The 14133-nt window shown below is 46.8% G+C and overlaps 2 protein-coding genes across 6 annotated transcripts in view; one reads left to right on the top strand and one right to left on the bottom strand.

The window, feature by feature from the left end:
* TRRAP (transformation/transcription domain associated protein) overlaps positions 1–1784 on the bottom strand; it is a 72963-nt gene extending 71179 nt beyond the window's left edge. For 3 of the 4 annotated variants that reach the window (XM_015876801.2, XM_015876800.2, XM_015876802.2), the window contains exons 1-2: positions 1603–1783; positions 529–679 (exon numbers count right to left, since the gene is read on the bottom strand). In XM_015876801.2, coding sequence (XP_015732287.1) covers positions 529–628 — 100 coding nt within the window. In that variant the 5' untranslated portion in view covers positions 629–679; positions 1603–1783. Of the gene's footprint in view, positions 1–528; positions 680–1602 lie in introns of all 4 variants that reach the window. The other variant, XM_015876799.2, reaches the window with a different exon arrangement.
* Positions 1785–2450: 666 nt separating this feature from the next.
* Positions 2451–10483, top strand: TMEM130 (transmembrane protein 130). Of its 2 annotated transcripts, none has more exons than XM_015876803.2 (8): positions 2451–2616; positions 3524–3814; positions 4208–4376; positions 5006–5175; positions 5791–5875; positions 7942–8144; positions 9097–9209; positions 9958–10483. In XM_015876803.2, exons 1-8 carry the CDS (start codon positions 2532–2534, stop codon positions 10132–10134), a joined length of 1293 nt encoding a protein of 430 aa, XP_015732289.1. In that variant the 5' UTR covers positions 2451–2531; the 3' UTR covers positions 10135–10483. The 2 variants fall into 2 exon arrangements, with proteins under 2 accessions (XP_015732289.1, XP_015732290.1); XM_015876804.2 differs by having other exon boundaries at positions 9054–9209.
* The last annotated feature ends 3650 nt before the right edge of the window (positions 10484–14133 follow it).

Genomic DNA, 14133 nt, shown 5'->3' with positions numbered 1-14133 from the left:
CTATAAGGCACACAGTTCTCACAAACATCCCTGTCATACAACCAGACACACACACACCTCACTCTCTCTTTGGCTCAAGGAAACATTATTCATCACTTTGCTTCTTCAAAAATCAATATTTCAGCAAAATTTAAGCTGAATTGAGCACACATGTGTCAACTTTCTGAACAATAATCATATGTTGGTGAAACAAACCACAAGTGAACATGATCCTATGACTCTATTAGCAATCAGTTCTGATAGCACAAGAAATGTTTTCAAACTAGAAGCTGGGAAGTCTAGATCAATGTAAGGAAAATGTTTTTTACAATGAGGACAGTGAGGCAGTGGCACAAGGTGCACAGAGCAGTGTCCGTGCCCTGTCCCTGTAGACATCCAAGCTCAGAGGATAGATCTGAGCACTGATGGAGCACTTGGATGCCCCTGCTCAGTGCAGAGGAGTTAGACTAGATGAGCTTTAAGGGTCCCCTCCAATTCAAAAGTGATCCTGTGACTCAACTTACAATGCAAAAGAAAACTGTATCTTACGTGTATTGACATCTGTAAGAGCAGCCACAAACTGAAGGTACTTTTTCATCAGAGTGGTTTGGTCCACCACTGTGGGCCCTTGTGCTGAAACAAATGCCATCTTGGAGGAGGGAGGATCAGCTTTCACTACATAAAATCAAGATCGACACGCCTACAAAATACATGTATGTGTGTTAGTTTACATATATGTTTAATCGCAGTCATCACATTACCTAAACCCATTCATCTGACATACTGAAGAGGACAAATCTCACTCCTAGAGTAACAGGGGGACCTCTGCAGGCCCACACGAACAGTGTCTGGTGTGTACAGCACCCAGGAGCACAGGTACATACTTCCAAACAGCCAAGGCAGCCCAGCTCTTCCCATCTGCCCTCTTTGCATCTACCTGAAGCCTCACCTGGAGCACTGCACCCAGGCCTGGGGCCACAGCTCGGGGGGGGGATGCAGAGCTGTTGGTGTGGGCACAGAGATGCTCAGAGAGCAGGAGCACCTCTCTGCAGCAACAGGCTGAGGGAGCCAGGGGTGTACAGCCAGGAAAAGGCTGCAGGGAGACCCAAGAGCAGCCTTCCAGTACTTAAAGGGAGCATATAAACAGGAGGGAAACTGACTTTTTGCACAGATAGGTAGTGACAGGATAAGGGAAAACAGTTTTAGACTAAAAGAAAAGAGATCCAGATTATATGCTGGGGAGACTTTTATTGAAGAGATTGGTGAAGTGCTGGCAACGCTGTGCAGAGCTATGCTGCCCCATCCCTGGAGGTGCCAAGGGCACACACGGGCAGCTGGAGCTGCTGCATGATTTGGGTGCTGTCAGCCCTGCCCACAGCAAAGAGATGGAACTGGGTGATCTCTGAGGCCCCCCCCAACTCAACCATTCTGGGGTCCCAAGATCCATGTCAGCATCTGCAACTTCCGCGTCCCCTCTGTAGCACTGGGCTCAAAGCCGCCCCAACGCCGCACCCTCCGACCCGCCCGCATCCCACCCCAGCGACCCGCAGCCAGAGCGGCCCTCAGACACCGCTCGATCCTCATCCTCCCGCCCCAGCCCCGCCGCGACTCACGGCCTCTTACCTCCACCGCCCGCTGCTCCCCGCTGCCGCGCGGCCATCACGCCGCCCCCATCCCCGCCGAGCGGCCCTGCCGACACGGGCACAGAATGAACGGCCGCTCCGGCGCTCCCCGCGGCCCCGCGGCCTCCGAGCGCGGTGCGGCCGGAGCGCGGCCCTTCCTCCTCCCGCTCCGCCCCGCGGGCGGCTTCACTCCGGGCCCCGCCGCTTCGCCCCGGCCCTCCCCGCCGCCGGGCCCGGCCCGCCGCCCCGCGCCGCTCGCCCCGCGGCCCCCGGCTCCCTCCTTTGTTGCTGCCGGAGCCCGGCGGCAGCGCATGGGCGCAACGGAAGCGCCTCAGCTCAGTTCCGGCCGCCTCCTCCCGCCGCCCGCCTCGCGGGCACCCCCGGGCGGAGCGCCGGCACAGTGCGCGGGGCCGCCCGGGATGGCGCCGTACCGCGCTGTGCGGCCCCGCCGGGACCGGGCCTCTCCGCGGAGCGTCCGTCCCAGCGCTGCGGCCGGGGGAGCCACAGCCGATGAGTTCCCCGCCGGCAGGTGCGGGGCACGGCTGGACGGAGCCCGTCGGACCGCCCCGTGTTATCTGCCCGTGGGCTCCTGCAGCGCACGCTGCGCTCCTCGAGGGCTTGAGGTGCAGGAGAACGGTGTGCCCGCACCGCGCAGAGCTGGGCTCTGGTCAGACGGAGCCCTGCGGGTCGCGGAGCTGCGGCGGGCAGGGCTGACAACCGCAGGATCAGTGAGCCCAGGGCTGTTTACGTCTGGGCTCTACCCGCCCGTGGCCTCGCAGCAGCCGCGGGCAGCGCAGCCCCGCGGGACCTTCCCCCTGCGGGCGGTTGGGCGCTGACGAGGGGGAGCGGCCCCGGGGGCGGACGGACGGAGCCGCAGTACGGCGGGCGGCCTTGAGGGCATCGCCCGGAGCGGAGCGGTGAGCGCCCGTCATGCTGCGGCTGAGCTGCGCGCTGCTGCCCGCACTGCTGATACTGATGCTGATGCTGCTGCTCGGCCGCGCCGCCACGGCACCGGGTAACGGGGGGACGGGGCCGCGTTCCCGGGAGATGGAGCGTAGGGCTGCGGGGACAGAGGGGTGGGATGGGGTGTCACCTCGGGGAGGGTCGGGGAGGTAAAAGGGACCGCGGAGCGCTGCTGTGCTCGTGGGGGAGGCGCTGATGTGCGGCGACCTTGGTGGGCAAAGCCCGGCGATAGCCTCCAAGGAGAGCTGCGATAGAGCTGCAATAGATAACCGAGGGGCGGCTGGTTTTTTCCCCAAGTTTCTCTGAGAAGAAGCTGAGATCGTCCTGAACCTTCTAGAGAGATGGAACTTCTCAGCGCTTGGTTTCATTAAATCACAGTTTCCTCCATGAAGCCCAAAAGCTGAACGAACTCAGAGCTGTTCCTATAAAAGGGCAACAGATGAGTTCTAGTTTGGGCCATTCTCTGAAAACTGTTTTTCACCATTCATTTGCATCCAGATTTGCTCAGCACCTGCAACCCTGGGAACAGCGTGAGGACACTAGCATGGATGCTTTGGGCTCCTCTCCCATCCCAGCCAGAGGGCTGCAGGAAAGGCAGTGCAGGGATGAGCTGGTCCCTCTGCTCCCTCCTGTCCCTGTGAGCAATCTGTTAAGCTGCTGGAAGAGTGAGCAACCCCACAGCAGCCCCGTGCTCTGCCCAGTATTGCCCATGTGCTCTCCCATGATAGAACAGCTGGGCAGAAAGCTGTTCAGGGTAGCGAACTACCAGATCCACTTCCCAGCTCTGTCTCACTTCAGAACTTGCAGTGTATGTCGTGTTTTGTTTTGATTTAGCAGATCATTTCATCATGAAATAGCCTAGGTTGGAAGGTACCTTATAGCCCACAGCTGGCTGGGTAATGTGCACTTATTTACAACAAGATTTCTCTTTTTTTTTGTCCTGCTTCTGGAATCCACAGAGGAGTATGGGCTAGAAATCACCAACAATGGTCCCATCACAACAGGAGCTCAAGCTACTGTTCACGCCACTCTGAGGGTGAAGAACAACAGCGCTGTATCAAACTTGTATCACTTCAACTGGATTTATGCTCCTCTGATCCTGATAGCGAAATCCGAGCAGCGGTTTGACTCTGTCATTAATGTGACTGGTGAATTTCCTGGGACTTTTCCCGTATCTGTCTGGGTGACTCACAGAAACTGCTGGTTATGTCGGCCGGTTGCAAGGAATGTCACCATGCTTCAGATCACAGGTAAAGCAGAACTGCTGCTGCCTTTCCTTACATTAGAAAATTAAAGCCAGGTGTAAATATGGCTTCCACCACCAGAGTTGGATCTGTGTAGGCCTTCATTGCAGGTGGTTTTAGCCAGCGCTGTTCCAGCTGTGCTGTGCTGTAGTCTACCTATCTCAGTTGGTCCAGGATTTTTTCTCTCAGTCCTATTAGAAGCTTCATCTCGTCCCACTGTATAACCTTCCGTAGGCCAAGTAATCTCATCACTGAGTAATAGATACAAAATACACCTTAGTGTTTGGACTGGGGCACACAAAGACCTGTGCTGTATATTTTAAGTCATGTATTGGCACACACAGTATTCTATGGAAGTGATAAATGCTGTCGTTCTTCGTCTACCTTAATTTTCTGCAGAATTTGTCACAGGGAATCTGACCATTGCACAGATAGAAGATAGCAGATTTAGCAAGCACGGTTCTAGCTCTTCTATGGGTGCTGTGACACGGATTTCTTTCTGTCTTCATGATCCAAGTGATTACTTCAAGTCAGCTTCATTTGTCTACAACTGGGATTTTGGAGATGGGTAGGTGTGGTTACTTTGTGCTCTTTAATGAATATTCAAGGTGCTTCTCATTCAGCTGCTCATCTAGAGAGAAATCCTGATTAATGCATGAGATGGTGCACACGCCTTTGTCCATAGGTATGACCCTGCAGCAGGGAGGATGAAAGATGTCCAGCTATTTGTCTTCTCTTGAGTACAAATTTATGTCTAGCACAAACAAGCATACACAAATAGAAAAATAAGGTTTTGGTTTTGAATACTACATCTTCCTTTCTTTTAAAACAAAATCTTTTATTTTTGCCTTTTCAGTACTTCAGTTAGCTATAGTCCACTGTTATAATCATAGTTTTCACCTTTTATTGTCTATTCCTACCCCATTTTATAAAGTGCCTTAGTACTATCCTTGATTTCATTTACTAAAAATGCATAAATACAGTGTAAGTCTGATATTGACTAGAGCTTTATTGGTTTTACACCAACAAAGTGCAACAGACGTTAATCCTTATTGATAAGGACATAAAGGAGAATTAGAATCATGGCTACCACTGGCTATAAAGAAAATACAATAACCCTTAGTCCTTTTTCAGTGCTAAATCAGAAATAAGCAAGTACTTGATAAAAAGCAGTTTTTATTTTCATGTTGCACGCAGAGTTTATCAGATTACCAAGGAGCCCTTTGTCTACTGTAACTACTCCACCATGGGGAATCGCACAGTGCATCTCAAAGTCATAGCAGAATGGGAGCAAATTGGAAGCATCATACACGAAACAGAAACTGTGCAGAAAACTGGTGATTTTACCACTGCTCTGGAGCTGCTGGGTAACTATAAAACATTTTGCATGCTCGAAATAAGATGTTATATGTATGTAGCAATACAATCTAGACGATAGGTTTTTAAGGTGATAACACAACGTGGGCACTGATTCAAGTGGATGAATTGGTCAGTATTTTTCAGTGAAGAGTTTGCATTCTACAATGGACTTTGTACCATTCTGCTTCACAAAAAATCTAGAATCTTCTGTTGCTGTTTCATTCATTAGCAGTTTCACTGTCTTTTGTAACAGCCTCAAATATACTCAAAACTTCAAATCATTTGTTTCTCATACTTATGGAGGATCTGTTTGCTTAATTTATGGTGAATATCCCTAAAAAAAATACATCTGTTAAAACGAGTGTTATAAAAGTTCCATTGATTTGGAAACACACATAATAATGCGCTTCAATGATTATTGAAGTAACTGATTATATTCTAAAAAGAAATCACAAAGCATTCAGGAAACTTATAACAACTCTACTGGTAGGTTTCTTTTTGGGGTATGAGGGAGCTGTTGTTTGTATGAGCGAAGCAGCTAACATCTACATGGGCTAAGAGATGAAATATGTACTGGGAAACCAGGTTGTGTTCATGTGATACGCTTGCTTTCTTCCTCTCAGATGCTGTTAAAAGCATTAACGTAGTGGGCTCCAGAGAAACTCACGTAATGGAAAACTTGAGTCTATCACTTCATATCAATGGCACGTAAGTAGCAAACACTACTGCTTTCCCCAAAACACTTTGTCTAAGCTTTTTTCTGCTCCGTTTCCTTAAAAGTCACTTGCACCCCACAGAACTGTTTGTTGAAGTTTTCTTTGAAGAGAATAGTGTTGAACATTGCTTTTTCTTGACTTAAAAGACCATGAACTGTAATAGTCTGACAGAGCCCACATCTGTACAGAAAAGTAGGATGTTAAGATGTTAATCTCCTCAACAAATCCTCATATAGAAAGCAAAGGTTACCTTTATCTCTTTGTAAATGGAATATTACAGGAGAACTTGCCAGAGAAAGATAGCGGAAACAATGATGTTTTAAAACTCTCTTTTGAATTTTTATCCTTGACCAATTTCCTCATAATTAAATTAAACTGTATTCAGAGTGCTGTTGAATAGCAGCAGCCCTTGACTGGCACATGGGAGAGGTGAGTTTCTGAAATCAGTATGATAAAGTAAAGGTTGCCATAAGATGAATAAGAGAGGGGCACCACACAGTGAGAGAAGGGCAGTTTACTTTGTTTTGTTTTTAAAGTCATCGTTGCAAGGAAAAGTCCAGAGAAAAATGAAGTTGTTGAAGAGAGATGAGTCAAGGAAAGAGAGGAAAAGGGAAATGTCACTGTGCAGTGTGATGAGCTGGGAGAAATCCAGCTTTGGTAACTAATCATTTACCATTGTAGGAATGTAGGAGACTCAGGAGCACCTTGATCTGACCACAAGCTCTCTCAAGTTAAAGTATTTAGAACACGTGAGAGTTTCCCATATAGCAGAAGCATTTTAACTGATGTTTGAAGCACTCAGGAAAGTGCTTTCACCATAAAATCTCCATGATCATGGAGGGTCATTTATCCCCCAGAAAAGTAACTCTTCTGTGCTCTGCTACAGGGAGCGGATTTGTCTAATGGTGGATTTCCAAAACCAAACCAAAAACGAGCAGGGCTGCTGGTAGGGATGTAGGACAGAGGGAGAAGCACCCAGTGCAGTCATGTATCAAAGACATGAGTGGTACAGATACACAGGGCAGCACAGTTTGCATTCAGCAAAGGGACTGCACTTTGACAGACTGGAAATTGCAGGTGGCATGCAAGTAAATATGAATGGTTTAAAAAAAATTACAGGCTACAAGGCTTGTCTCTTAAGATGGCCAATCAATGCTTGCCAGAGCTATCCAATAGCAGCAGGGCTGGGACTGCTGTGACAGCAATTTGTGACAAAATCAACAACAAAGGCTTGAGAGATGTGTTATGAAACACATAAGCATGCTGCTTTCTTACCAGAGTCTACCCTGAGCAGATAAGGAACAAAATACCAGTAAGACAGTGTAAAGAAAAGCTCTGTCATCAGAATCAAAGTCCATAGTGTGTATGGGGAGTTCAAGCAGAATCAGTTGGAGCAAGGATCTTACAGTGTAAATAAATAGCATCAGCTAAATGCAGTGAGAACGCACGCAGACATTATGTGGATTGCTCCTAGAGAGCTTGACAGCATCTAAAAAGCTTTTTGTTATTGTAAGGGAATACCAAGATCCTTGCAAGTCATTTAACTACCCTAACTGTTAGCCCATTGTGCAGAGGTCACTTACATTCTTTTCTTTCTTTCTTTTGTTGGTTTGTTGTTTTTTTTTTTGGTTAAATCAGAAGTCTCGGATGTACTTCAGTAGCACAGACAGTGATCTCCACTGTGAAAAGAACAAAGAAAACCAACCTATACTCCCCTAAAAGAGGGGAGAAAGGATTGCTTTTATCTCTGTTAGAGCAGGACATAGGCTTGCAATGCACAATGGCCTGCCTATGACCCACACAGGTATTTAGCTTTCAGTTGAAAGGACCGCTGTTATAAAAGCATAAGAAAGACCCTTTTTTTTTTTTTTTCAATGAACAAACACTATGAACTGAGCAAGTGTGCTGTTAATTATTTCTCTGTTTGTAGTTAGGTTAACCTTATTATTTTCTAAGTTGTTATACAGTTTTATCCCAGTGATTTATCACATCTTAGCTGAACATTTTGGAGCTTTTAACGTGTTGTCGTGGTTTGTTTGTTTTTAAATTTCATTTCAGCCCACCACTAGCATTATGCTGGCTTATAAAGTCTGAGTGCATCCCACTAGAAGGCGAAAAGTGCCATCTGGTGGTGATAACCGGCTCCTGCTACAACCTCAGCCATACCTTCAGTGATGCCGGGCAGTACTGCCTCAGCGTCCGAGTGCAGAATGGCGTGACGATGCTGCAGACCTACCATGAAATAAAAGTATGGCCAACAGGTGAGCTGCAGGGCACAGATTCACGATTGTCCGAGAATCTGACAGTCTCAAGCATGTCGTGGGCATTATGCATTAATTCGCAGCTCATGGGGTTTCTGGAAGCATAAAGGGAAGCCTATACTGTGCTTTCTATAATTGCTCTGAGCTTTTTGTATCCTGCTGAACCCATAGTCTCAAGAGTGTTTTGAAGCTAATGTGTTCCCCAGGAAGATTTAAATTACATATTTTTCAGTTTAAATAGTCTCCCTCTCTTGTAGTTAGAGAGGATAAGTATAAAAGCATAAGTGGCTGTAGCACTCCCTGAATTCTTTTTAGTATTTATTAAGGGTAGTTTTCTCTACATCTCCATTTCATTACATATTTCTGTTCCCCCAGCCAGCAATCCCTGCAGACCACCCCCTGCCTGCTGCCCTCATGGGGCTCTGATTAATCTGAGAAAGGGGTCAGGTAGCCAAATGAAGAGGACCTGGCTAGGAGTCAGCTAGATTGTGGTAACAGAACAGTTACAAGAACAGTTACAGAACTTCCCATGTGGGCCAGCACTTCTGTACATGCAGGTCTGCTCGCTGCAGGAGGCAGTAGTGTACACTCAGGGCACAGAGGTAGAATCCTCTCTGCTGAGGGCTACCAGCTGTTGAGAAGAAGATGCTGATCAAGATTTCTCCCTACCCACTGAGGTCATGACAGAGGTACAGACACCCTTGGAAGTTAGGGCTAACATGTAACTCACAGGGGCTTTTTTTAGCCCATTTAAGCTGACCCTTGCAATCCTGTATTCCTACTTCTGTGATTTCAGAAAGACCTGAAGTAATCTGGGTTGAATCTGTTCCCTGATGCATACACATCCTTTGTTGTAAAAATGTGAAAAGTTCTCCTAAAACATCTTTTTCTTCTGTTACTTCTTCTCAGTGTATTGTATCACTCCTGGAATGTCCCTTGTGCTCTTTCCCAGGGATCCAGCCAGCCTTCTTTGTCCTGCTGTGCATCGCCCTGGTTTCAGTGACAGTAGGACTGGTGCTTTACGTGACCTTTCGAAGTAGCACACAACAGAAAGACCTTGTGGAGGTATTACTTTGAGCTGGGACAGTAATTAGATAGCTTACAGCTATGTCTCTTCTTTCATCCTCAGGCAAACAGAGTGGGAGGGAGCACTTCTCTGGTATCTGTTTGAGCTGTCAAAGAGTTTAAGCAACAGGCATGCTTCTGGCTTGTGGAGAAATAAAAATGCAATTCGAGTTCCCAGAGCTAGCATGGCTAGTTAGTTAAAATTCCTAAACATGAGCTTGAATCGAAGTATGCCTTCCAGAGGTTGTGCCTAGAATGGTTACATTGAAGAAAGCAGAGGGATGGTGAGAAGGGATATGGAACAGTAAAAAAGGATAGTTATATTAGCTAAAGTGACACTAACTTGTCAACCAAGCTTAGTATGTGACCCTCATCTCTGCTGGGGCCATGCCATCTCCTTTCTGTAGCTTCTTACACTTTTGTATTTATAACGGTCATGATATCCCAAATCAAAGAAGCTTTCTTGGCCCTTTGGAAAGTACCTAATACATGTAATACATGCCACAGTACATATGAATGGACCTGGGACCTCTAGGAGGGCTGCTGCGATCCATGTGTCCAGCTGGTATGAATCAGTCACCAACTTCGTTGACTGATTCAATCGGTGACTGATTCAATCTATCTATTGATTTCTGATAGAAACTGGTTGAGGACCAGGTGCCATTTCTAACCCAGAGTATTCTTGCTGTTTTCACTTGAACTGGTATGCCTGGAATTGAAAACAATCTCATTAATGTTCCTTTTCCAGGTAGCTGACTTTGACTTTTCTCCGCTGTCCGATAAAAGCCTGTCTTCTCATTCAGAGTCAGGCTGTGGCCAAGTATGTTGCAGATCATGTTTTCTTCGATCATCTCAAGAAGCTGCCAGGGAGAGTCATGAATTTCTACTTTCTTTTTACAAGCCAGTCAAAATGTACACGGTGTGAAGAACACAGCTGCACTTTGGTTACACTAACTCCAACTTTAACTTTCTCACATGTGATGAGTTACAAGCCCAGTGCTGCACGGTTTCTTTTTGCCAATGCTATGAGGTAAACCACTTTGCTAAGTCCAGCACTTGAGTGTCTCATTATGTAATCTGAAAAAGAAGGAGCCTGAAACACAGCAAAATTTTGTATTTTTAAATTATATGGATGTATACATTTACAGCTGTGAAAGCAGCATTTTATTCGTATGAAGGATTATTTTATGCAGTTTGCTAAACTCACTACCTCTTGTAATTTCTCTTTGCCTTCTGCTATGTGTTTCAAAAAAAGAAAGTACTTAAAACAAACACACTTCTCTTTCTTTCTTATGCTGTAAAAATACTACTGGAAATGCAAGGCGCCTATAAGGGAACCAACTTGTCCTGCTTGGGAAAGGCTTTAGCCTTCAGTGCTTCCAGTGAACCAGACTACGTAATTATGTTGTCTTTTTTCCTCCACCTTAGAAGACCTCTTTGTTAAGTTAATTAAGAGCTGCTTTGAGACTGCAGTAGATGCTGAGCTGCTCATGGAGAGGTAGCTCTACTCACAGGAGTCCGGTGGGATGGCAGCACCCACTGTGGAAGACTCTACACCTCCAGCAGTCTGAGACCACTTCAGTCTAAATAAGTTGCATTTTTTCCATAACATTCCTTCTCCTTTTCTTATGTTACCACCCAGCTGGTCACCAAAACTTCCACATCAACAAAGCAGTAACTTGCAGCTCAAAGTGCTCAGCAAAACACACTCAGTCCATAGTCAGTGTTCAAGGCTGTATAAACCCCTTGCTCATTGCAGACTGTCTTCTGTGATCAGCTTCCTGCTCAGCCATGTTTTTCTTCCTGCTATGTAGTACTTCAGAGCACTCTGGAGGTTTTTACCCTGAACTGTCTTTGGGCCCATTTCTTTTCTTAAACACAGTGCTGACATTTTTACCACCTCTGACTTGGGCTTGGGGTTTTTCACCTGTCATAATTTATCCAATGCACTGAATGAGAGGTGCTTGCCTGACTGGGAGGGATTTACCATCAGGTTTCACAGTTCTTATTTCACACATCCAACTTCCACATTTCCTTTGGGAAACCCAGCATCTCAGTTCCTCTGTGAATGGAATTACATAACCTCAGAGGGGCTTTGCTAATTGATACGCACAAAATGGATTAGGATCACCTAAAGTAACAACTGATCCACTAAATCCACGTTTTTGTCTAAAAGTCCTCCAGGGCCAAACAGATTTTGGCTTTGGTTTTGGTTTTATAAAGAGAAGCTATGTTTGTAAAGTAAGCGAGCCTGCTGGTTAGGACCAGTGGCCTTTGTCTTCCTTCTCCATGCCCCAGTGTCAAATTCTTATTTTCAGTCATATTCAGTCACTGTTTAAAATGTGCCTCTCCTTAGACTAGCAAAGAAGCTATTGTTCTCAGCAGCCTTGGTTTTATTGCTTATTCCTGAGATACCAGCAACCTGAGCCGCTGCCAAAGGTTCACAACTTGTTCCGGGATATCAGAGTGTTCTATAGATGCCTACATGGTCCTTGGGCACTGGAAATGCAAACCAATGTGAAAATCATAAGGCAGAGTGACAGCAGCCCTGCACTGACTGCACTGTGGCTCTCTGGAGCCAGACGTTCAGTCTAGCCTTATTTTTTTAAGAAGACTGTGGCAGAAGTGTGACCATTTCTGGGATAATACACCTGAAAGCAACACCTTGACATGCTAATGAGTATGTGAAGTTAGTCTTCTCCATGCTGCTGTCCTAGGAAAGGCAGTAACTACAAGAGAGCAATGACTATCAGTTGTAGATACCTCAAACAGAGAGAATTTTGGACAGAGAATGAGGATACCCAGCGAGCAAGACACACATTCTGCCCTAATTTCCATTAATACCTAATTTATTCCTAAGGCCTCACGTGGTGTTAGGTCACACATGTCACTTCTTTGGTTGGGGTCTCTGTGCTCTTCCCCAACACATCTGACCTATTACCCTGGCACCAAGCCTGACTAAGGTGGATATCACCCACAGACCAGAAAAAAATGAGGGTCATGGACTTAGTGATGTGACCAATAAAGGCTGGGCCTAGGGAAATTCCCAGGTCCCTGCTGAGCAAAACAGAGCAAACATCCTTCCAAAGAACATTGGTTCTTCCTTCACTGCTAGAATGGCTGAAGGACACGACAGTGAAGGGATTCAGGAGGGTGGGAAAGATGGAGGGCAGCAGCACACCAGGCCAAGGCTGTCACAAAGTAGAAGCTGTTATTCAAGAGCAGGAGGAAAAGAATAGAGGTCAGAAAGATGGACATCTCTTGCAAAAAAAGTGGAGAAAGTGCACTTCAAAGGGCACGTCAAGAAGGAAATTAACCAAGAAAATTTAAAGAACTTGAACAAATTGAGGTATAAGGGTAAGAAATACTCTCAGGAATATGTTCCTGAATCTAATATGAAACTGCTTCCTGCACAAAGGGCTGATCTGTGGGCTCAATAAAAGCCTCTGAAATTGAAGACGAGGTAATTGAGCAGTTCCGGATACAGCAAGGAGATCAGTGGAACGGAGCAGGGATGGGCGGGAGGATCGGTTTGTTAACCTCAGAAATCAATGACCTGGAAAAAGGAACGTTCAGCAAAACCATGAAACTCACTGACACAAAACCAGAGTCCGGTGAGCACAAAGGCAGAGCGATCACACCGCTGTGATAAGTGAGGGTGGGAGCAGTTAAAAAGTTTATGCAACTGAGAATTGTTTTCCAGGAAATGCATCTGACGACAAAAATGGTTCTGGAGAGTTACGGTGTGAATATGTGCAGTGAAAACAACAGAACATACCAACAGCCCTGCAGCACACGGGCACAAATTAACCCTTAACTTAGCAGCAGTGCAGAAGGCTGCATCCCAGCAGGTCAGAGCCAGAATCCAGCCCTCTCCCTGAAAGGGGATTATGCAGCCCAAGCTGTGACACCTGGAATTCATGAGACTTCTGTAGAGTTTGCTGGATGCCGTAGGAATGTCGATTATTGCCATTGAAAGGGTAAGGTGAAGAAATTCATATTTAAATGCTCAGCATTATTATTCAATGATCAGCCAACACTTCACCTTGATTTCGGAGAGCCAGCACCAGTTTCCGTGGAAACTGAAGTGTTATCTTGCAGCTGTCACAGAAGCGTTCGGTCCTTCAGAGCTGGGCTCTGACAGCTCACTGAGCACTACAGATGTGGGATTTTACATCGAAGACACCAATGTGGGAACACAGAAGCTCCAGAAACTTCTTCCTGAGCTGAGTGCGCTCGTTGCCGGCACACACACCTCCCACAACAGCGCACATAAGCAGAGCAGTCACAACGTACAGGGTTTTGCACAACAACTGGCAACAACTCCACAAGCAAGTGACAGCAGAGCACTGCTAGAAGGCTTCTCTGGCCTCAGGAATACCCCAGACTGAACAGAACAGTTTCTAATGCATTTGCTCGGAAGTGCTGCTGTCACCACGTACAGAAGGCAAAAGGGGGCTGTGCAGCAGCACGGAGCTTGCCCTAGAGCGCTGCTGAGGCAGGTGCAGCTGTCTGCATAAAATCCAGGACTAAAACACGCCAGAAGGGAGCTCTGCTCTCACAGAATACGCAGTGTGGGTGCACCGTGCAGCAGGGGGCTCCCTGCATACAGCAATGCCATCGTGCTGTGCTCTGCCAGCTGGGATTGCTGGGAGCTCCTCACTGTGATATGTGAGCTGAATGCACAGCTAGTCAGTACAAAACCTACATCTCGCCTTACAAACCCCACGGGTTTGGTTGCCACCCCGAGCAGCTCACACAGGTGATGCTTGTCAGCCACTGACCTGCGTGGGGGACCTGCAGCCATCACCAGGGCAGCTCTTGGAGCAGCACGAAGCACACTTCAGCCCCACAGCTCTGCCATTCCATGCCTCCTGTAACACTATAATTACAACACCGGCAATCAAAGTGTCTTTTCAGCTAC

Source organism: Coturnix japonica, chromosome 14 (assembly GCF_001577835.2).
Source record: "Coturnix japonica isolate 7356 chromosome 14, Coturnix japonica 2.1, whole genome shotgun sequence".
NCBI classification, from domain to species: domain Eukaryota; kingdom Metazoa; phylum Chordata; class Aves; order Galliformes; family Phasianidae; genus Coturnix; species Coturnix japonica.
Note: the sequence above shows the minus strand (reverse complement) of the source record. Positions and strands in the feature narration are given on the sequence as shown.

What these genes read in the sequence shown, in the direction of transcription:
- TMEM130 (XM_015876803.2), top strand. Translation starts at nt 2,532, where the DNA reads ATGCTGCGGCTGAGCTGCGCGCTGCTGCCCGCACTGCTGATACTGATG. An exon ending in CCGCGCCGCCACGGCACCGG is followed by an intron (nt 2,617 to 3,523) that starts GTAACGGGGGGA and finishes TGGAATCCACAG; the next exon opens with AGGAGTATGGGCTAGAAATC. An exon ending in TCACTTCATATCAATGGCAC is followed by an intron (nt 5,876 to 7,941) that starts GTAAGTAGCAAA and finishes ATTTCATTTCAG; the next exon opens with CCCACCACTAGCATTATGCT.